The sequence below is a fragment of the Procambarus clarkii genome, chromosome 27, assembly GCF_040958095.1.
Source record: "Procambarus clarkii isolate CNS0578487 chromosome 27, FALCON_Pclarkii_2.0, whole genome shotgun sequence".
Lineage (NCBI taxonomy): Eukaryota > Metazoa > Arthropoda > Malacostraca > Decapoda > Cambaridae > Procambarus > Procambarus clarkii.
In genome coordinates, this window is record NC_091176.1 from 8867384 (window position 1) to 8891853 (window position 24470).

General features: G+C 41.1%; 1 protein-coding gene across 1 annotated transcript in view; it reads right to left on the reverse strand.

Annotated features, from left to right (window-relative positions):
* Nucleotides 1-12900, reverse strand: part of LOC138369091 (uncharacterized) — a 29036-nt gene extending 16136 nt beyond the window's left edge. Inside the window, exons 1-6 of the mRNA XM_069332024.1 lie at nucleotides 12813-12900; nucleotides 12556-12671; nucleotides 8810-8911; nucleotides 5882-6230; nucleotides 5497-5742; nucleotides 4947-5111 (exon numbers count right to left, since the gene is read on the reverse strand). Coding sequence (XP_069188125.1) covers nucleotides 4947-5111; nucleotides 5497-5742; nucleotides 5882-6230; nucleotides 8810-8911; nucleotides 12556-12671; nucleotides 12813-12900 — 1066 coding nt within the window. The remainder of the gene's footprint in view (nucleotides 1-4946; nucleotides 5112-5496; nucleotides 5743-5881; nucleotides 6231-8809; nucleotides 8912-12555; nucleotides 12672-12812) is intronic.
* Nucleotides 12901-24470: the final 11570 nt, after the last annotated feature.

A 24470-nucleotide genomic window follows, 5' to 3' on the forward strand; every position in this document is an offset into this window, starting at 1 on the left:
ACATGAAAGACTGATTAAAAAGATAGAGTCTTATGGTATTGGGGGTGCTATATTAAGCTGGATTAGGGCATGGCTATACCAAAGGAAACAGAGTTAGTATAAATGGAATCAAGTCAGAGTGGGAAAATGTTGTAAGTGGAGTGCCTCAAGGCTCTGTCCTGGGACCTCTGTTGTTTATAATATATATAAATGATTTAGATTCAGGTTTGAGTAGCAACATTTGCAAATTTGCCGATGATTTAGATTTAGAATAGAACTAGGGAACTAGGGAACAGTGATCACAAAGAAATCAGAATGGAATAGACCTGTAGGAGAGGGTTCTGTTGGGGTGCCGGATTTTAGAAAAGCTGATTTTGGTGGCCTTGGAGGTTTTTTGGGTCAAATTGATTGGGGGGTCTTGGGTGTGGGGTGGGGGCCGGTCTTGGAACCCGGCGATGGGTGGCGAGGATGGGGGTTTCGATGTGGATTCGGTGTATGGCTTGTTTGGGAATATTCTGGGCAAAAGCGCGGGAACGTGGTATGCCATGCGGGTTGAGTGGATCGAATGCCGGTGACCCGGGTGGATAGCAAGGAACCTTATAGGTAGGAAGAGAGCTTGGTACAAAGGGATTGGGGGTGGGGAGGTCACTTTGGAGCGGGAGTTCGTGCAACTGGTTGGAAATGTTAGAGGGGAGATGGGGAGAGCGGGGAGAGACTGTGGAGTTCGCATGGCGGGGCAAGCAAAGACGAATCCAAAAGGTTTTTTTCAGTTATATCGTGCTAAGACTGGGGAAAGGATGGGTCCATTGAGGGCTGAGACGGGTCAAGTAACGGATGGTGATGAGGAGATGAGTAGTATTTTTAATAAGTATTTTGTATCTGTATTTGCTGAAGAGGAACTTAGCAATATGCCTTCAGCCGAACAAGTCTATGTGGGTGGGGACGAGGACAGGTTGATGAGTTTAACAGTTACCAGAGAGGATGTTCTTAAACAAATAGTAAAACTCAAACCAAACTAATCCCCAGGGCCGGATGAAGTGTTTGCTAGGGTGCTTAAAGAATGCAAAGAGGAGCTTTGTGACCCACTGTCAACCATATTTAATAAATCAATAGAGTCAGGCAGAGTGCCAGAGTTTTTGAAAGTTGCTAATGTGTTACCAGTTTTTAAGAAAGGAGATAGATCACTTGCGTCTAACTATCGACCAATTAGCCTAACGTCTATTGTGGGAAAGTTACTTGAATCTATAATAGCAAATAAAATTCGTCTTCATATTGAAAAATATAAATTAATAATTGAGTCGCAACATGGTTTTATAAATGGCCGTTCATGTTTAACAAATTTGTTATCTTTTTATTCTAGCATTGTTGAGGCCGTTGATAGTGGTAAGGATTGCGATGTTGTGTACCTTGACTTTAGCAAAGCTTTTGATACAGTGCCACATGAAAGACTGATTAAAAAGTTAGAGTCTCATGGTATTGGGGGTGCTATATTTAGCAGGATTAGGGCATGGCTATACCAAAGGAAACAGAGAGTTAGTATAAATGGAGTCAAGTCAGAGTGGGAAAATGTTGTAAGTGGGGTGCCTCAGGGCTCAGTCCTAGGACCTCTGTTGTTTATAATATATATAAATGATTTAGATTCAGTTTTGAGTAGCAACATTTGCAAATTTGCCGATGATACGAAAATCGGTAGGGAAATTAATTCGGAGGAGGACTCACTATCACTCTAAGTTGATCTAGATAGGGTTTTGAAATGGTCGAAGGATTGGCAGATGCAGTTTAATGCTGATAAATGTAAAGTTCTGAGGTTAGGTAATGATGATAGGGTTACAAAATACGAGCTAGATGGTGTTGAGATTGCGAAGTCGAATTGCGAAAGGAATCTGGGAGTTATGATTAGCAAGAATTTAAAACAAAAGGATCAATGCATAAATGTTCGTAATAAGGCAAATCGAACACTTGGATTTATTAATCGCAGCGTTAGTAACAAGACACCTGGTGTGGTTCTCAAGCTATATCTTGCTCTAGTTAGGCCCCATTTAGATTATGCAGTTCAGTTTTGGTCGCCATATTATAGAATGGATATAAATTCACTTGAACGTGTCCAGCGTAGGATGACCAAGTTAGTTCCCCAAATTAGAAATCTTTAATATGAAGAAAGATTAACAAAGCTTAAGTTGCATTCACTGGAAAGGCGAAGAGTTAGGGGTGACATGATAGAGGTTTACAAGTGGGTGAATGGACATAACAAAGGGGATATTAATAGGGTATTAAAAGTATCAACACAAGACAGAACACGAAACAATGGGTATAAATTGGATAAGTTTAGATTTAGGAAAGACTTGGGTAAATACTGGTTCAGTAACAGGGTTGTTGATTTGTGGAACCAATTGCCGCGTAACGTGGTGGAGGTGGGGTCCCTCGATTGTTTCAAGCGCGGGTTGGACAAGTATATGAGTGGGATTGGGTGGTTATAGAATAGGAGCTGCCTCGTATGGGCCAATAGGCCTTCTGCAGTTACCTTTGTTCTTATGTTCTTATGTTCTTATGAATGGGCAGTTTCAAGAGATAAAGACAATATTAGAAGAAATGGCATTATCAAAGGATAGGGCATTATCAGAGGAAGAGGCAATATCAGAGGAAAATGCAATATCACAGGTATAGACAATATCAGAGGAAAGACAATATCAGAGGTATAGGCAATATTAGAGATACAGGCAGTTACATAGGAATAGGCAATATCAGAAGTATAGGTAATATCAGAGGGAAGGGCAATAACAGATATAGGCAATATAAGAGGAACAGTCAATATCAGAGATATATGCAATATCAAATCTACCTATACTTAGTAGATTCCTAATCACCATCCCAGTGTTAATATCATATGTATATATATATATATATATATATATATATATATATATATATATATATATATATATATATATATATATATATATAATGATATTAACACTGGGATGGTGATTAGGAATCTACTATGTATATATATATATATATATATATATATATATATATATATATATATATATATATATATATATATATATATATATATATATATATATATATATATGTCGTACCTAGTAGCCAGAACGCACTTCTCAGCCTACTATGCAAGGCCCGATTTGCCTAATAAGCCAAGTTTTCATGAATTATTTGTTTTTCGACAACCTAACCTACCTAACCTAACCTAACATTTTCGGCAACCTAACCTAACCTAACCTATAAAGATAGGTTAGGTTAGGTTAGGTAGGGTTGGTTAGGTTCGGTCATATATCTGCATTAATTTTAACTCAAATAAAAAAAAATTGACCTCATACATAATGAAATGGGTAGCTTTATCATTTGATAAGAATAAAATTAGAGAAAATATATTAATTCAGGAAAACTTGGCTTATTAGGCAAATCGGGACTTGCATAGTAGGCTGAGAAGTGCGTTCTGGCTACTAGGTACGACATATATATATATCGCACCTAGTAGCCAGAACGCACTTCTCTGCCTACTATGCAAGGCCCGATTTGCCTAATAAGCCAAGTTTTCATGAATTAATTGTTTTTCGACTACCTAACCTACCTAACCTAACCTAACTTTTTCAGCTACCTAACCTAACCTATCCTATAAAGATAGGTTAGGTTAGGTAGGGTTGGTTAGGTTCGGTCATATATCTACGTTAATTTTAACTCCAATAAGAAAAATTGACCTCATACATAATGAAATGGGTAGCTTTATCATTTCGTAAGAAAAAAATTAGAGAAAATATATTAATTCAGGAAAACTTGGCTTATTAGGCAAATCGGGCCTTGCATAGTAGGCTGAGAAGTGCGTTCTGGCTACTAGGTACGACATATATTATATATATATATATATATATATATATATATATATATATATATATATATATATATATATATATATATATAAGATCTTGCCTATATCAGAGGTATAGGAAATTTCAGAGTTACAGACAATACCAGAAGTATAGGCAATATCACAGTTATAGGTAATATCATAGGTATAGGCAGTGACAATGGTGTAAGCAATATCCGAGGTACAGGCAGTATCAGAGGTATAGACAATATCAGAGGAATAGGCAATATCAGAGGTATATGCAATATCAGAAGTATATACAATATCAGAGGTTTAGGCAATATTAGAGGAAAAGGCAATATCATTAGTATAGATAATATAGACAATATAGATATAGGCAATATCAGAGAACATAGCAATATCAGTGGCAAACACCTTTACGGTGTTACATAGGCAATATCAGATGTATAGGTATCGTCAGAGTTATAGGCAAAATCAGAGGTAAGGGCAATATCAGAGGAATCGGAAATATCAGAGATATAGGCAATATCAGAGGAATAGACTGTATCAGAGTTTTAGTGAATATCAGAGGTATGAACAATATCAAAGGTAAGAGGAATATCAGAGGTATTGACAATATCAGCAGTATAGGTAATAACAGAGGTATAGGAAATGTCCGAGGAATAGGCATTATCAGAAGAATGGGCAGTATCAGAGATAAGGACAATATCTAAAGGGCAATATCAGAGGTATAGGTAATATCATATGTACAGGCAATATCAGAAGTATATACAATATCAGAGGTAGGCAATATCAGAGGAATAGGCAATATCAGAAGAATAAATTATATCAGATATAGGCAACATCAGAGGTAAGAGCAATATCAGAGGTATGGGCAATATCAGAGGTATGGGCAATATCAGCGGTATGGGCAATATCAGCGGTATGGGCAATATCAGAGGTATGGGCAATATCAGCGGTATAAACATTATCAGATATATAGACAGTATTAGAACTATAAGCAATATGAGAGATCTAGATAATATCAGAGGTATAGGAAATATCAGAGGTACAGGCAATATCGGAAGTATATACAATATCAGAGGTGTTGTTGTTGTTGTTGTTAAAGATTCGCTACCTTGAACAAAAAGTTCCAAGTAACACGGGCTATGGTGAGCCCGTAGTATCAGAGGTTCGGCAATATTAGAGGAAAAGGCAATATCATTAGTATAGATAATATAGGCAATATCAGAGAACATAGCAATATCAGAGGTAAGTGCAATATGAGAGTTATAGGCAAAATCTGAAATATAGACATATTCATATGTATAGACAATATCAGACATAAGGGCAATGTCAGAGTTATAGGCAATGTCAGAAGTATAGGCAATGTCAGAAGTATAGGCAATATCATATGAATAATCAATATCAGATCTAAGGGCAATATCAGAAGTATTGGAAATATCAGAAGTAAGGGCAATTTCAGGGGTATAGGGAATATCATAGGTAAGGGCAATATCAGAGGTAATAGCAGTATCAGAGGAATAGGAAATTTGTTAGGTATAGGCAATATCAGAAGTATCAGAAGGAATCAGCAATATCAGAAGTATCAGGATATCAGAAGAAGGTAACATCAGAGTTATAGGCATTATCAGAGGAATGGGTAGTTTCAGAGATAAGGACAATACCAGAAGTGATGGCAATATCTGAGGTATAAGCAATATCAGATGTAAAGGCAATATCAAATGTACATACAATATCAGATGTATAAACATTATCAGAGGTAATAGCATTTGCAGAGGAATGGACAATATCAGAGGTATAGACAGTATCAGAGGTATAGACAATCTCAGAGATATAGGCAATATAAGAGGAATAGACAATATCAGAGGTATAGACAGTATCAGAGGTGTAGGCAATATGAGAGGTACTAACTATATCAGAGGTAAGGGCAATATCAGAGGTAAATCCATATCAGAGGTAAGGGTAATAAAAGATGTATAGACAGTATAAGATTTATATAAATATTAGAGGTAAGGGCAATATAAAAGGTATAGGTAATATCAATGGTACAGACTATATCAGAGGTATAGACAATATGAGAGGGATAGGCAATATGAGAGATATAGACAATGTGAGAGATATAGACAATGTGAGAGGTATAGGTAATATATGGGGTAAGCGCAATATCAGATGCATTGGCAATATGAGAAGTATAAACAATATCAGAGGAATAGGCTATATCAGAGGTTAAGACAATATCAGAAGTTAGGCTAATATCAGAGGTATAGGCAGTATCAGAGATTTCGTCAATATCAATGAGTGTAGGCAATATCAGAGGTAAGGGCAATCTCAGAGGATAGGCAGAATCAGAGGAATAGGCAATATCAGAGGTATAAACAATATCAGAGGTAAGGGCAATCTCAGAGGATAGGCAGTATCAGAGGAATAGGCAATATCAGAGGTATAAACAATGTCAGAGGTAAGGGCAACATGAGAGGTATAGACAGTGTCAGAGGTTCAGACAATATGAGATGTATAGGCAATATGAGAGATACAAACTTTAGAGTTATAGACATTATCCGAGGCACAGGCAGTATCAGAGGTAAAATCACTATCAGAGGTACAGGCAATATATGAGGTATTCCTGGGGATGTTAGTACTCACCACGTTATACTCCTCTAGTTTTGCTTGCGGGGGTTGATCTTCGGCTCTTTGGTCCATCCTCTCAACTGTCAATCAACTGGTTAAAAGGTTCGTGATCCTATTGGGCTCTATCATATCTTCACTTGAAACTATTTATGGAGTCTACCTATACCCTTATCACCTCCTAATGCATTCCATTCGTCATCTTCTCTGACACTAAACAAATTATTTTTAATGTTTTTATATGGCTCATTTGGGCACTCAATTTCCACCTGTGTTCCTTTGAGCGTTTGCCCTTTGTGTTAAATAAACTGTCTTTTTCTACCCTATCAATTCATTTGAGAATCTTGAATGTGGTGATCATGTCCCTCCTAACTCTCCTGTTTTACAGTGACGTGAGGTTTAATTCCTGTAGTCTCTCCTCATAGCTCATGCCCCTCAGTTCGGGCACTATTCTGATGGCAAACCTCTGAACCTTCTCCAATATTGTTTTATGCTTGTCTTGATATATGTACTCCATGCTAGAGCTGCATGCTCCAGGATTGGTCTGATACATGTGGTATTTACGGTTTTGAAAGATTCCTTACACAAGTTTCTAAGGGCCGTTCTTATGTTGGCCAACCTGGCATATGCCGGTCATGTTATCCCGTTGATATGGGCTTCGGGGGACAGGCCTAGCGTAATATGAACCCCCCCCCCCCTCCAGGTCTTTCTCTCTCTCTCTCTGATTCTAGAAGAATTCAATCTCCCAAATGGTACCTTGTATCTGGCCTCCTGCTCCTTACACCTATCTTTATTACATTACATTTGCTGGGGTTAAACTCTAACAGCCATTTGTTGGACCATTCCTTCCGTTTGTCCAGGTGTCTTTGAAGCCTCATGCCGTCCTCCTCTGGCTTAATCACTCTCAGAATTTTGGCAACATCAGCAAACTTTGAGAGAAATGAGTCTATACCCTCTGGAAGATCATTTACTTATATCAGAAACAAGATAGGTCCGAGTACAGAGCCTTGTGGGGCTCCACTGGTGACTTTACGCCAAGCTGAGGTCTCACCCCTCACTGTAACTCTCTGCTTCCTATTGCTTAAGTACTCGTCTCTTGTCTACTGGAGCACCTTACCAGTTACTCTTGCGTGTTTCTCCAACATATGCACCAGCCTCTTATGAGGTAATGTGTCAAAGGCATTCCAACAATCCAAGAAAATGCAGTCTGCTCGACCTTCTCTTTCTTGCTTAATCTTTCTGACCTGATCGTAGAATTCTATTAAACCAGTGAGGCAAGGTTTACCATCCCTGAACCCATGTTGGTGGTGTTTCACGAAGTCCCCTTTCTCCAGCTATGCTACTAGGTTTTTCTCGCACTTTTTTCCATCACCTTGCATTGTATGCAAGCTAAAGACACTGGTCTGTAGTTCAGTGCCTCATGTTTGTCACTCTTTTTGTATATTGGGACTACATTGGCCGCCTTCCATATTTCTGGTAATTCTCCCATCTCCACTGACCTACTATACACCATGGACTGTGGCAAGCAAAGTACTTCTGCACACTCTTTCAATACCCACGATGAGATTTCGTCTGGACCAACAGGCTTTTTCACGTCCAGATCCAATAGAAGCCTCTTAACCTCATCTCTGGTAAGTTCGAACCCTTCCAAGGCCGTCTTGTTTCCTGCCACCTCTCATAGCTCAAGGACTTTACCTCGTTCTATTTTCAAGCCCTCCAGGAATCTTTTGTTGAGTTCGTCACACACCTCTTTGTTATTCTCTGTGTACCTGTACTCACCCGTTTTATTTCGTCACATGTTCTTTTAATATTGTTTTCCTCCTGATGTGGCTGTGGAGCAGTTTTGGTTCGGTCTTGGCTTTATTTGCTATATCATTTTCATACTGTCTCTCAGCTTCTCTTCTCACACTGGCATACTCATTCCTGGTTCTCTGGTATCTCTCTCTCTGCTTTCTGGTGTTTTGTTATTTCGAAAGTTCCTCCACGCCCTTTTGTTCCTTTACTTTCATACATGCCCTAATAAACCATGGATTCTCCATTTGTTTCTCATTTTGTTTTCTTTTTGGGCCGTAATAAACCCGTCTTGTACGGTCCTAGTTCAGAATTCTATACCCCACGGTATTTCTCTTATGAATTTACTCATCTAATCATAATTTCCATTTCGATATGCCTTCCCTTTGTTTTCTCTTTTTGGGGGAGATTACTCCTAGCTCTACCAGGTACTCATATATTAGTACACTGATCACTCATTCCAAAAGGGGCTTCCAACTTAACTTCCCTTATATCCGACTCATTCAAGGTGAATATCAGATCTAGCATGGCTGGTTCGTCTTTTCTCATTCTTATCAGTACCTTGATTTGTTGGCTTAGAAACTTTCTTGTTGTCACGTTCAGCAGCGTAGCTCTCCATGTGTCTGGTCCTTCATGTGGGTCTCTGTTCTCCCAATCATCTTCCTGTGGATGAAGTCTCCCATGATTAGCAGCCTGGATCCATTCTTGCTAATGACAGAAGCTGCTCTCTCTATTATATTAATGTTAGCAATGTTGTTTCTCTCATATTCCTGTCTGGGTCTTCAGTCATTTTTTTTTTTGGGGGGGGGGGAGGAGGTGTTTATAGGTTTATAGATGTCTATAAGTTTTTGTTCCCCAATTGCTATGGTACCTGTTATGTAGTCGCTGAAACCTTCACAGCTCTGGATAACCAACTCTTCAAATCTCCAGTCTTTTCTTATCAACAGAGTTCTTATCAGAGATTTGTGAGTTAATAGGGTATCAGAGGATTCTGGAGTGATTGTCAAGGGAAATGGGACAGGGAGGGTATGAACAAATCCACAAGGGCCGTGACGAGGATTCGAACCTGCGTCCGGGAGCATCCCAGACACTGCCTTAATCGACTGAGCTATGACAGCTCAGTTGCACGTTTCTTGCTCTGGATTTGGATCGAAATTTCTAGAATATTCGAATTCTTTAGAATTTTAGACGAGCCGCAGATTAAAGGTGAAAGAGCTACATGTGGCTCAAGAGCCGCGGATTGGCCGCCCCTGGACTCTTTTACTGACTGAAACTGAGGTTTTTAAACAAGAAAATAAGGGTCATATAGAAATAGTTACAGTGTGACATTTCTACAATTAAAAACATTAGAAAACTTCTTGTGTTTGCTGGGAAGTAGCCTCACATTAGCTAGATCAGGTCCCATGACAAAGAACTGCAATATCCTAACATTAGGGGAATTATTTATTTGCTTTGTACTTTTTTTTTAGCCAAGAAGAAAATTATGTATTAAGCTACATACAAGTGTATGTAGGGTAAGTACTATGGAGGGTGGTTATCTTCTCTTATCTTTAGATCAGAGAAGAGATTACTTGTATGTAGGGTGATATAACATTGTATAAAAATTTAGTAGTTCAACTTGCCTCTTTCTCCACCTCTGACTGGACTCCAACACTTGTCATGATCGTGTCCATCTTCGATAGTATCCTCACTGGAGTCATCGCCTGTGTGGTGCAGCAGAGTGTATTAGGGTGAGGATATGATACAACGTGAGAGTGAGGAAGGTTTAAACATTCTTAAAGCCGGACTTAACTAAAGGGATGTTTTCAGTTAATTGATATTGCTTGTGGGGCTATGACTAGAAGTCTAAAATAGAGGAATTATTTTGGATTTGGTTGAAAATGAAAAACAGAATTTTGTATTCATCTGGGCGTCGGGTTTGCAATCAATGATATTGAATTTTGTAATGTATTTTAGTTGCACATTGAATATCTAATTAGTTTTAAATATATGCAAATTTATTTATAACGGAATAGGCATCATCTGCCTCGGTTCTAGTGGGTGTGCCTGCCAGGGCTTTAGGAAGGAAAGGTTATAATACCATATAGAATGCAAGGGAAATAAATAATGAATAAAATTAAATGACAGTGGCTAAAGACTCTAGGGATGATAGGTTGGATATAATATTTTAATGAGATCCAAGATCAGAGGAAGTGAGAAAAAAACGTTGACTGCTAGTAAAATGGAGGAGTAAAAATAATAGAAATAGGGAGCGAGAGGGCCATTTAAGTAATGCAGACTAGAATGAGAGACACAATGATGCGATGATGAGCAGGTCAAGATGCTTATGAGTGAAATAAAGGCTTGAGAAATGAGCTCGGGTTGTTTAGAGATTGGTATGATACACATAAGTTATATAAATAGGACTAGAGATTACTTAAATGTAAAGTTGGAATAGGCTATGAGAATTATATGATGGGTGTACAAGGTGAGCAGGGAATAAATTATAAACAATGTAGATTAAATGACATGTGCAATAACATACATATTAAATATTGTTTTAGCATAAAGGTTATACATAAACTTACATATTTATGTGGAAGTGAAGAGAGGACTGAAAACAACTTAATTATATTTTAATGGAAAGACGCACGTTGAATAGTGCGTGGGATACAGACAAATGCTACGTATCTGGAAAACTTTATTACATGACAGTAATATATAAAATATTATGTTACCTGCAACATAAGACTGACTGCTTACTGAGGTATCACACAACACTTTCAAGGGATGTTCCAGGGAAGGAGCATAGAATCTCTCGAACAGTCAGACACGAGAGGAGCTAAACTTATTGGAGGCAGGCAGGCTAAAAGATGGAACTGAGGATCTTAATGGTAGGCAGGCCCTGGAGAGGAAATGTGGGTCAAGCTGGTAAGCAGACCCATAGTAGAAGCTGGGGGTCTTGGTGGCAGGCAGACACATGGTAGATGAGGATCTTTTGACAGGAAGGGCAGGGGAGGAGCTAAGGGTTTTTGTGGCAAGCATACCTAGGAGGGGGATCTGCTGGTCTAGTTGGTAGGCAAATCCATGGTAGAAGCTGATGGGTCTTTATGGCAGGAAGGTCCAGGGGAGGAGTCAAGGGTCTTGAAGGCAGACAGGTTCAAGAGAGTAGAAGAGAGTTTTTGTGACAAGCGGATTCGAAGATTAAGCTGAAGGTCTTAGTGGTAGGCTGGTCTTGGGAAGGAACTAAGGTCGTGGTGGCATGAAGGCCCAGGAAATGTCTTTGTAAAAGGCAAGGCCAAATTTGAAGTTAAGGTTCATAGTGGGAGGAGATTGGGGATTTAAACCTCAAAAGGGAGCTCTGGTTGTTGCACCAGACTGTTATTTGCATACAGGGGGACAGTGTCCCCAACAACTCCTTGACAGAACAACAGCCGACCTCAGCAACCACACTCCCGCTACGTCAGTCGACCAGCAATGGGCATTGGAGTGCTTGGAATTTACCTAGGAGATCACCCTGTATGCATCTTAATCATGGAGAGGGGTTCAGGGTCACCTATTTAGAGATGCGGCTCCCAAAACTGGCCTCGTTGTCTTGTGTACACATCCTACTCGAGCCGGCGTGACTTCCCACTCTCTCCTTCTGTGGATGATCTAAATCCCCCTTTTGTGAATTAGTGTCTACTGTTACCCTATCAGCAGCCGTGACCCTTTCTCTCTCTCGCTTTCTGGGAAACCTCACCAGGACAAGAGCAAAAATCAGCTAACATAAGATATTTAATACATAGAGAAAATGTACATAATACATGACATAAAAAATAGAACATCACCATACAACACTTTAAGCTGCTGCAACCCAGTAGCACACCAATATCATATCCTGGCTTCACCAACTGTTCATATTAGGTGGCTGCACAACTCTTTACTCCCTCACTGCTTTGGGCTAAAATCCTTTCACAACAATACTGTGTCCTCAACCCTAAAAGTATATGAAACTCTGCGGCTGAAATACCTGAAACATCTACATAAGAATCCCCAAACAAAAGAAGAAATCAGTCTCATACTTTACACTGGGTCTTACATGCCAATAAGCATTCAAGCACTTTCCTTATAAAATCATGTGTGTCCACAATAAACTTCTGTTCTGCTCCTAGAGGCTCCTTAATCAATGCGCATATCTATGACCTCCAAAATATCAGGAAAGGCACTCCAGCTGTTCTCCCAATCTACTGCACAACGAAGTCCTGCTCCAACATCAGTGACGCTTCTCCACTGATTCCATAAAGGAACGTGTAGCTATCCTACACTGCTTGAAGTCAACTCCTCACTATGGAGCTCTGCTCTACCTCAGAGTTCAGCATACACTTCTTCTCCAGCCTCGAAGTTCCTCCATTAACTTCCTCTCCAACCTCAAATTCCTCCATTAATTTCTTCCAAGACAAACCTGCAATTCCATTACCATGCCAATGAAATGTTTTCCTAACAAAATATAAAGAATAAACTATTACCCCAGCATTAAATCTCTCCCTCCGACGCCGCACCGTCCAACTTTGATGGGTACTCCCCCATCCTAGACGAATCCAACCTGGGAATATGTCTTGACACGCCGTCGGGAGCTTCCACCGAGTGCAACGCTGGGGGCTGCCGCCCCTCAGTCGCTGCTTGACCTCCATCGTGGGCAGACGTATTACTGCTCCCTCCAGCACGTCCTCTCAACTAAAATTTCCTATTCTAGATCAATAGCTCAATAAATTTCTACCCTATACATACATATGTTCACTATGATTGCTGGTCACATGATCAAACACTGGTAGCTAATCGAACAAACGATTAAACAGGCTTACTGCAGGGATCTATGATATAGGGCGCTCACTCCCTGGCCCTCAAAATGACGCTCACACAGGTCGCCCACAAAAAACCCTATATGACTGCTTCACATGACTTTTTCTAGTCCTGACTTGAGTACATGGAGTCGCCCACCAGGCTCCGCAACAGAAACACTTGCTTGCTTCCTTCCTTCCTCTTGAAGAAGCACACAATTAGAGTTCCACAAAGGCAGGACAAATACTCATGTCCAGGTCGCCCCTACTATATCCAAATCACAAAGAGAGGGTGTACTATGTCCCCAACAGCTTCCTCACACTTGGAACCAAGTAGCCTTCACTCCAGCACTGACAGGTAGCTATATTCTCTCTCCTTCCAGGAGATCAACGAAGTACGACCACCTCTGATGACTGCTGTGACTGAAGTAACGATACGCCACGTCACCAAAGTCTCGACATCTCATTTCATGTCACTTATTACCAGACGCTAATCCTCTGCTAGTGGTCTTAAATTATTCACTGACGTTTATTATATATTTTCTTTCCCTGTCCTCTTAATCTCAGGTCTGGAAAGCCGAATAACTCTCACAGGGTAGACTCGTTCCTCCCAGGCTATATAGTGTCATAACAGAAGCAAGTCCAGGGGGGGACCGGAGAACCATGGTACTATGCGCAGGGAACGAGCTGAGTATCTTGCAGAAGGCCTGCCGAAGGGAAGAACTGGGGGTCTTTGAGACAGGCAAGGTCAGGGAAGGATTTGAGAAGCTTGGTGACAGGCCAATAGTATTTTATCAATATTATGTAGCCCATATTTGTCATTCAAGCCACAAATACAGAACACAAACGCATGAAATTAAGAAACTAAGATATAAGGCCCTTGACCCATACAAGCGAACTTCAATTTATACTCAAACTCATTCGCATTTATATCTAACCTGGTCACAAAACAATTTAACCATCCTAAATCTATTATATTGCCTTAAAGTTTGCTCCATAAATCAACTGCCCTAACTCCAAACAAGCATACACCCAGGGCTTTGCTGAATATAAACTAAACCAAATTATACCCATTGTTCCGTGTTCTATTTTGTGTTGATATTTGATGTATCTCCTTTATATCCCCCATTATTATACTCATTTATATGTTTAAATGCTTCAGTCGTGTCACTCTTTACTCTTCATCATTCATGTCCAACAACTTGAAGCGAGACCGTCGCTCTACCGTCCAGCCCATGACCTACCTTGGTTACCTTGAGGTGCTTCCGGGGCTTAGTGTCCCCGCGGCCCGGTCGTCGACCAGGCCTCCTGGTTGCTGGACTGATCAACCAGGCTGTTAGACGCGACTGCTCGCAGCCTGACGTATGAATCACAGCCTGGTTGATCAGGTATCCTTTGGAGGTGCTTATCCAGTTCTCTCTTGAACACTGTGAGGGGTCTGCCAGTTATGCCCCTTTGTGTAGCGGAAGCGTGTTGAACAGTCTCGGGCCTCTGATGTTGATAGAGTTCTCTCTCAGAGTACCTGTTGCACCTCTGCTTTTCAACGGGGGTATTCTGCACATCCTGCCATGTCTTCTGGTCTCATGTGATGTTATTTCTGTGTGCAAGTTTGGGACCAGCCCCTCAATTATTTTCCACGTGTAAATTATTATGTATCTCTCCCGCCTGCGCTCAAGGGAGTACAGATTTAGCCTCTTTAGTCGGTCCCAGTAATTTAGATGTTTTACTGAGTGGATTCTAGCAGTAAAGGATCTCTGCACGCTCTCCAGGTTGGCAATTTCTCCAGCTTTGAAAGGGGCTGTCATTGTGCAGCAGTACTCCACTCTAGAGAGCACAAGCGTTTTGAAAAGTATCATCATCGGTATAGCATCTCTAGTGTGAAAAGTTCTTGTTATCCAACCTGTCATTTTTCTTGCAGTTGTGACGGCTACTTTATTGTGTTCTTTAAAGGTAAGGTCTTCCGACATGAGTACACCCAGATCCTTTACACTGCCTTTTCGTTCTATGTTATGATTTGCCTGAGTTTTGTACGTGGTTTCTGTTTTTATATTTTCAATTTTTCCGTAGCGCATGAGCTGGAACTTATCCTCGTTAAACACCATATTATTTTCTGTAGCCCATAGAAAGACCTGATCTACATCTGATTGGAGGTTTGCCGTGTCCTCTATGTTGCCAACTCTCATGAAAATCCTAGTGTCATCTGCAAAGGATGATACAGTGCTATAGGTTGTGTTCTTGTCTATGTCCGATATGAGGATGAGAAAAAGTACTGGAGCAAGCACAGTACCCTGGGGGACTGAGCTCTTCACGGTTGATGGGCTTGATTTTATTTTGTTGACTATTACACATTGGGTTCTGTTAGTCAGGAAATTGTAGATCCATCTGCCTATTTTCCCGGTAATTCCTTTTGAACGCATTTTATGTGCAATAACGCCATGGTCACATTTATCAAAAGCTTTTGCGAAATCTGTGTAAATTACATCAGCGTTTTGTTTGTATTTGTTTTGTATTTTTTTTACAGACCGATAGCACTAACATCGTACATCATAAAAATTTTTGAGAGAGTGCTAAGAAGTAAGATCACAAAATACATGGAATCACAGCATCTCCATAACCCCGGACAACATGGTTTCAGAACAGGGCGCTCTTGCCTGTCGCAGTTGCTGGACCACTATGATATGGTATTAGATGCTATAGAAGACAAACAAAACGCTGATGTAATTTACACAGATTTCGAAAAAGCTTTTGATAAATGTGACCATGGTGTTATTGCACATAAAATGCGTTCAAAAGGAATTACCGGGAAAATAGGCAGATGGATCTACAATTTCCTGACTAACAGAACCCAATGTGTAATAGTCAACAAAATAAAATGACACGGGAGATTGGCCGCCAATCTGCAGAACTGATTACCAAAAGGTTCAATTCCCGACCGTCCAAGTGGTTGGGCACCATTCCATTCCCACATCCTATCCCAAATCCTTATCCTGATCGCTTCCAAGTTCAATATAGTCGTAATGGCCTGGCGCTTTCCCCTGATAGTTCCCTTCCCTCTTCATCATTCTATTAATTAAGCATTTTTTAGTTTCTCTCTTGATAAAGGAGGGCTAAATTTATCATTCTTCTTTGTTCCCATTCATATGTATTGATATTGGCGGGATAATATAAAAACATATTTACCTAGTAAGATGTGTAAACAAATTCGGTATAAATAAACATGACATTTTAATCAATAAATAACAATCACTTAATAATACAACTACACAATAGTTATGAAAGGTAGATATTGTGTAATTTTCAGGCCAGTGAAAACATTCCTTGACAAACTCAACTCATCAAAAGGAGGACAGAAACGACACTGTCGTCGGGGAAACGACGCGGCTATCTCAGAGGTTACGACTCTCACCCGAGCAACAGGAGAGTGAAGAGCGAATAGCCCGTAACCTCGGAGAAGTTCCCTGGAGTACCTGAGTAACCACAGTACAATGCGACCGGTGATCACAGTATCTGTGCTACCCAGAGCTCAGTAGATATACTGTAATGGGCCAACAACAAATATTGATTTAGTTTCTAGAGTAATGAGGCAAGGCGACACCCAACCTAGAGGTTTGTATATTATTATAACTACCTGGATTACATACTTGATTGGATGTTGAGTATATATGTATTCCAGTTATGGAAGGTAATGAAGGCTTGAATAGTGCCTTTTTCCAAATATTCAAGTAAGAAATTTATCTAGAGACGACATTTGAGGGGAAGCTAGACTGGTGGGTAATATCAGGAATAACACTTGATGAACCAATTTAAAATCGAGACACGCCCTATAATGGTTCTTTAAACCAGAAGTTGTTTTCAGAAGTCTCTAGATCTCGAAATTACGAATACATTACCTTAAATCAAGCTGTAGAAACTATACAGGATGACTATAGAAATATGCTCACTTTACACATGACAGACCAACTTGCATAGCCTGTTGTGAATTGTTTTATCAACTATATCCACCACGATCTAGTTTGGTTATTACCTCATTTATTACTCACTCGATTTAATAATTAGGTGTACACAATATTTATTGTCATAGCAATGCACCTTTTGATTATGGCAGATTCGACCAAGACTTCTAAATATAAGGTGGCTCTGAATAACCATAGTCAACTACGGAAAACAGCTAGGTGAGAATTTTTAAATAATGATCGGTGAAATTAGAGCACTTTTCATACCCGAACTTCATACAAGCCCAAGAGTGCCCACACCAACAATGTTGTTTTTCTAGGCAGAAACAATACTTACAAGAGTTGTCATTCGAAACAGATAATTGATAACATTAAATCTGTTTTGAATTTGCTTCAGAGGCAGTATTCTCGCTATTTGAGCCAAGAAAATTCCTTAAAAGAAATATAATAAAAGCCGAACAAGCGAATCATATTAAAATCAAGTTCCTAATAGAATTAAAGGTACACTATCAATATATATACAATTCCTAGCTAAACCCATCAAGAAAGGACTGGCCGAAGAGGGAATACATTTTACGCTCGTGTAAAATTGAAGATAAAAAATCTCATCAGACATTATCTCCAAGAACATCGGAATATAAAATAAAATTGCCACAGAAGTCAAATGTTTGATCTGGATTATTTTGCAAGAACACACTGTGGTCCGAATTATTTTGCAAGAACACACTGTGGTCCGAATTATTTTGCAAGAACACACTGTGGTCCGAATTATTTTGCAAGAACACACTGTGGTCCGAATTATTTTGCAAGAACACACTGTGGTCCGAATTATTTTGCAAGAACACAGGACAGGATTATTTTGTAAGAACAGTTATTCTGGATTATTTTGCAAGACCACAGTTTGGTCAGGATTCCTCTGCACGACCACAGTTAGGACAGGATTATTTTGCAAGACCACAGTTTGGTCAGGATTCCTTTGCAAGACCACAGTTTGGTCAGGATTCCTTTGCAATATCTTGAGGTTATCTTGAGATGATTTCGGGGCTTAGCGTCGCGGTCCTCGACCAGGCCTCCTTTTTGTTACACATCCACAGGAAGCAGCCCGTAGCAGCTGTCCAACTCCCAGGTGCCTATTTACTGCTAGGTAACAGGGGCATCAGGGTGAAAGAAACATTTTGCCTATTTTTCTCCACCTCCACCGGGAATCGAACCCGGAACCTCAGGACTACGAATCCAAAGCACTGTCCACCCAGCTGTCAGGCGCCCACAAGCTGCAGGACCACAGTTGAGTCATATTTTTACAAGGCCACTGTTTAGTCATGATTCTTTTCAAAGATCAAAGTTTGGTCTGGATTCCTTTCAAGATCATAGTTGGGTCAAGATTGCAATAAAAATACTAATATAATTATAAGAAGCTAACCCTAGAAGTAAAATCCCACCAGGATGGGATTCTTCATTATTTAAAAATATTCAAAAGGCCAATATCCACTGAGGCAGAAAATGGCTACTCTATAATCAGTACAAGCGAGAAGCCTAGCATGTTTACGGCGACCTTAACAAGGGTTTTGAGGATTCGGAAAATATAAAAATTGACGTTCGTTGACAGTAAAGCTGGTGGTGAGGAACGTGCAATTCACTCGAGAGTGTATGAAAGTGCGAAGTAGATTATGATGGAAGATTAGTGGACTTAGAGCGACACAGACATCTCAATCACCAGTAAACACACCAATGACGCTAACTGGCGGTGGCAATTTACCCAATGCAGCCACACTATGCCTACATTGATAAATTTTCCCACCTTCAGCGGTGATAGTGATTCAAGGCAGCAATTTTATGACGCATTCAGTGCCTCGGTACACGACAGATCTGATCTAGGTCAAGTGACTGAAGAAGCCAAAGAGGAGATTGCTGAATTAACCACGATCTCACATAATTACCATTGAGCAATCGCACTCCTTTAGGATAATGTTACGGCCACTATGAGTCGCAACCGGGTTCTTTGCTGGAGGAACCAAAGTACTAATATCCGACCCCAAGTCAGTAGGGGCTTTCAAGGAGTGAGCTTGGTAATGCAAGTAAAACACAAGGGGGGAGTTGAAAGGAATACGACACTTCATCAATTATCAATATATTCACATATTATCACTTTCCCATCACCTTAAATAGAATCATAAAGGAAGTATTACTACACTGATACATACACATGTGTCGCTCTCATAGGACGCTAAGTGCTCCTCGATGCTCGTGCAATGCAGCCTTGTCAACTACTGTGTTTCTTCAACACTCAGTACCGTCCTCAACCAGTACTGGGAAACACCAACGAGTCTACCCTAGCCATTGGCCTGCCTATCTACAGTCTCACTAGGTGCTCCTCGAATGCCCACAATCACTTTCCAGCCTGGTGCTGGCAGAGAACATCAGCCCCGCGCTGCTGGGCCTCCACACGAACAAATACAAGGGGTAGGGAACCCCTGGCAGGAGCTTCTTGCAACTAGCTAGTTACACTCCTCTGGAGCACCTCACTGCTGGTCGTCTCTTCCTCTAGCCAGTCCCGGGGTACGCCGAATTCTGTCACTGCCACTTCACAGGCAGACAACAAATACTACTCAGTACCTCTTCGGCGGCGGCTCACTGCTTACGTAAAGCAGAATGAAGTAGAGAGATAACAGGCTGCCCTGGGTAGACTGCCTGTCTTCGTACCACCGCAGCCCTACGTCGCCTCTGTGGACACAGACACGTCATCAGTAAACTGGCCAGTACTTGGGACACTAGGAAATACCACTTACGGACTCTGACATAAACATACAACTCCTCCTACAATAGATAACTCTGATTTTCTAGGCGCCACCTCACCAGAGGTCAGCAACAGCGACCCTTCGAGCTGACCAGGGCAGGAATCTAGCGTCTCTGACAGGTATCCTACTGCCACCACCAGATGGCGTCGTCCATTTTGTGGGGGTTTAGGGAGCAGACTCACAGATGGCATTGACGTCGCTGCTCCATGCTCCGACGATGGAGTCGGGTTCGTAACAGATAATTATTGTGATATAGAACGGACACCAGCACGACTGATCAATAAACTGGAAAATTCAAACCATCAAGTCACAATTCAAAGGAATTGCAAAGATTCAGAAATAATTGGATTCGTGTCAGGAAGTTTTGCCAACCATGCAGATCTGATACTGGATCATTTTGTCCTTTATTAAAAAATAATATATACATACAAATAAAAGGCAAGATACCAAAGTATCATAACATTGTCCAACACCACAGGATACACCACCAGCAACAGAGCACCATTCTAATACAAACCAAATACACCAAAAAACACATATATACTAAAAGATCATGGAAACAAGTACACGAAACCAGGGCACAGCGCAAATGCGCGCATAAATGGGACAAGAACTACACTGGGGAAATACTCTTATGGCACTGCAAAGACAGAACCAGAACCACACAACACATAAATACAGAATACACAAGAAAAAGTTAAAGACACACAAAGGCCCCAAACAAACGGAGGCCAGCACCTCCACCAACCCTACAGCACCTCCACCAACCCGAGAAAATACTTGGAAAATATAACACACAATAAGTTCCAACAAGGGAAAACGTAACAAAAAATATACAAAAATAACACGCAGCATTACAAAGATAAATAAAATAATACAACTGACCGTGGTTAGAGGATCTTATCTTGAGGTTATCTTGAGATGATTTCGGGGCTTTAGTGTCCCTGCGGCCCTGTCCTCAACCAGGCCTCCACCCCCAGGAAGCAGCCCGTGACAGCTCACTAACACCCAGGTACCTATTTTACTGCTAGGTAACAGGGGCATAGGGTGAAAAAAACTCTGCCCATTGTTTCTCGCCGGCGCCCGGGATCGAACCCGGGACCACAGGATCACAAGTCCAGCGTGCTGTCCGCTCGGCCGACCGGCTCCCAGGATTGGTGCACACACAAGAACGGAATGAACACATTCTATAAGAAGAACTGCACCATACACACAATGCATACACACCTTTGTCGAAAGAAGCATGTGGGGGAGACACCTCCAACCCTCGCAACAGAACACACACACGGAATATAATACTAAACTACACTCTTTTAACTCTTAAGACATACAAAGCAAGCAACAAACGTTCAGAAACACACACACGCTAGCTCAAGCAGAGCTACAGCTCCAGTACACCTGCCAGTAAATCCTAACCAACATGCCTCGGCGGCCCACAAGGTACTGGAACACCACTCCAGAAAACACTCCCAAAACACTGAACAGCAGGGGAAGGATGGGGGAAAGGTCGAAAAAGGGGAATCCCCTAGAGGGGGGGCGACAGACCCCCCTCTTCAAAACCAACCACAAATCACGGCCACCCTCACCCCTGTTTAATCCCCTCCCTCCCACATCGCCCTCCCTAACAGGGGGGGCTCACCGGCCGGTACCAGCGAGGGAGCAACCTAACCCAGTCCATGCTCCGCAACGTCCACAGCTTCAACCACCTCACCATGCTCATTCTCTATGAGTTCCACAGTATCCTCACAAACAGTGAAACGCATTCAGGCAACTTTCCTCCTCCATTTCTGCTCTGGCCCCAAGCGGAGCCAGAGGTGATGCTTCCAGAATGCGACGAGAGGGACGCACACCTTCCATTTGAGAGGCAGCCAGAGACGCCTCCCGAGACGCGAGGGGAAACTCACACTCCCTAAAGGCCCACAGGCAGAGCAAATTCACCTGACCTGCTCACCAAAACAGAAAGGGACGCCTCTAGGGAAGCCTCTTCTACTATCACAGCAATCGGCACACTGTGAACCTCCTCCGGCACATTCGACTGCACACACAGCCTAGCAGGAGTATCCTCAACCAAACACACCGGCGTTCCGGCGATCCCCGGTTTCATAAGGTGCTCCACCAACTCCTTGTACGCATCTGGGACACTCACAAACAGGCCCAACTTCCAGAAGGATGGGAGGCAGGACAACATCACCAGCCAACGCTCCCCTTGGAGCTTCGGGAGTGTTGAGAGTCGGAAAATCCCCTTCCCTGAAGATATTGACCCGGTCAGCCACCCCAACGGAACACGCCGCCGCAGTCCACATCTATATCATGTACGGGGCTGGCCTGAATACAGACAGAGGAGTGTAAACGCCATTAGCAATATCGAAGACGGTACATTTCACGCAGGGGATATCGTCAATGTCCTGATGCCAGCAAGCATCCCCCATATAATAGCCATCAGAGACCTTGTTCCACCGTATGCTTAGCACTGTCCCAAACTGCCCAAACAGCCTGGTCAATAGTCTGTCTGTCTTTTCGAACGAGGCTCCACGCACTGCCACGTACATAAATGTCACACTCAAGTAGACTACTCGTTCGGTGCCTACACCATCAGGTATAGGGAAACAGCATCCCTCACACCGATTCAGTAACTCCTGGAACACAGCTTGCCGTTAAAATTTGACCACCACACGGCGCTCTTGAAGAAGCTGAAAGCCCATCATATTCGCTAGATGGATACTGAGCACCTCCTCAAGTACAACGCCATCCACCGTATGGTCCACCAGTGTAGAACACAAGTCCAGCCGAATTAGGCCGCAATGGAAAGGCAATGACGACCCCTTCCTGGAGCACCTGTACCCTGCACCAACAGGGTGCCACACAGGGCACGGAACAGTCACCCAACCACCGACTCCACACCTCGTTCGACAAGTGAGGACCAATATGTGGGTACGTCCGCACCCTCTTGCAGCTAGTTAGCAACTCCACTTTTTAATTAGTTAGTCTCCTAGAGCAATGCAAATTGTCCCGTGACTATAAATTCTCAATACGTTTTCCGCAAGAAAAGTTATTTCTCAGGGCAAGATATGTTAGAGGCACTGGTCACTATAGAACACTACATCAGAAATTACAAGATTCAGAAACATCGACAGCTTCAATAGAAAGCAGAAACTAATAGTCATGAATCCTGGGATAAATGCCAAAACATGTTCATGTAAAATGGACACTAAACACGGTAGGCTTATAATGATTACAAACACCTGTTACTCACATCACACCCAAATTAAAGCTCAAACCAGTATGGACAACATTCCTGCACAACCACTCCCAAATCCAGGAGGAGGAGAATTCTGCAAATTCAATTTTAAATATACACAGATTAGCTGGGAACTAATAAACCAAGACCTCAGAAAAATAATCTGGGAAAAAGACCTAGAAAATGCAAGCCAAAATCAATACCATGGAAAAATAGGCTCAGTAACACAGGAAATATGCTCAAGCCAGATACAACTAAATAAATAAAAAAAAAGATGCCTATTGGAACGAGAACGACGTTCCTTTTATAGGCGAAGGAAATAGATCTGGGGAACAACTTAACCACGCCACCTTATCTCAAGAACAACTATGTAGAGAAACAGAAAAGATTGAGATGAAGCTAGCAGATTCATAGAAAATCTATGAGAGGCAATCAGAGTAAAAGATCATCAGTGAAATAGAGAAGAATAAAAATATTTTTCTCCTATGAAAAATCTATATAAAGAAAAATGGAAATGTTCGTTTGTGCATAACCGCTAATCTCCGAAAGTTCTTCACCGATTGCTTTGAAATTTTCACACAATGTTCCATTCGTATCCAAGCAGGTTTTTATATAAATACTATATAGATGTCACGTCTGTGACGGTAAAAAAAAAACATTTTTTTTCTGAAAAACTGTGTTTTTCAGTTTTTTATGTGAGGAAAATCTTCGAAACCTCTTTATTGATTGCTTTGAAATTTTGACACAGCGTTGCAATCGAATAGGCACGTCTCCTTATATATCTACTATATATATGCTTCACCTGCGACAGGAAAAACTTTTTTTTTTTTAAACAGTGCCATCTGTTGGACGTAAGTGTAACACACGATGTAATCTCCCAAAGTTCTTCGCCGATTGCTTTGAAATTTTGACTCAACGTTGCATTCGAATAGACGCGTCTTTTTATATACCTACTATACAGATGCCACCCCTGTGACAGGTAAAAACATGCATTTTTTTTTAAAAGCGCCATCCGTTGCATATAATAGCAACATGTACGCTATACTAAATATGTCATGAATTCCGTTTCAATGTTTCCGATTGCATTAATAAATTTAATTTTCATAAATTTGGATTTATTATATTTTGTATTTAATTATTTTGTGTGACATTGTGTTTGAATTGAGCTGTGCTGTTTACCATACCGTTCATTTCGTAAGTATAAGTATAGATGCCAAACCTGTCACAGGTAAAACTATGCTTTTCTTGAAAAACAGTGCCATCTGTTGCATATAAGAGCAACACACGCTATACTAAATATGTTACAATTCCATTTCAATGTTTCTGATTGAATTGATAAATTTGAATTTTCATAGATTTTGATTTAACTATTTTGTGTGAATTACGTTGGAATTAAGCTGTGTTGTTTACCAGACCGTTCATATTGTAAGAATAGTT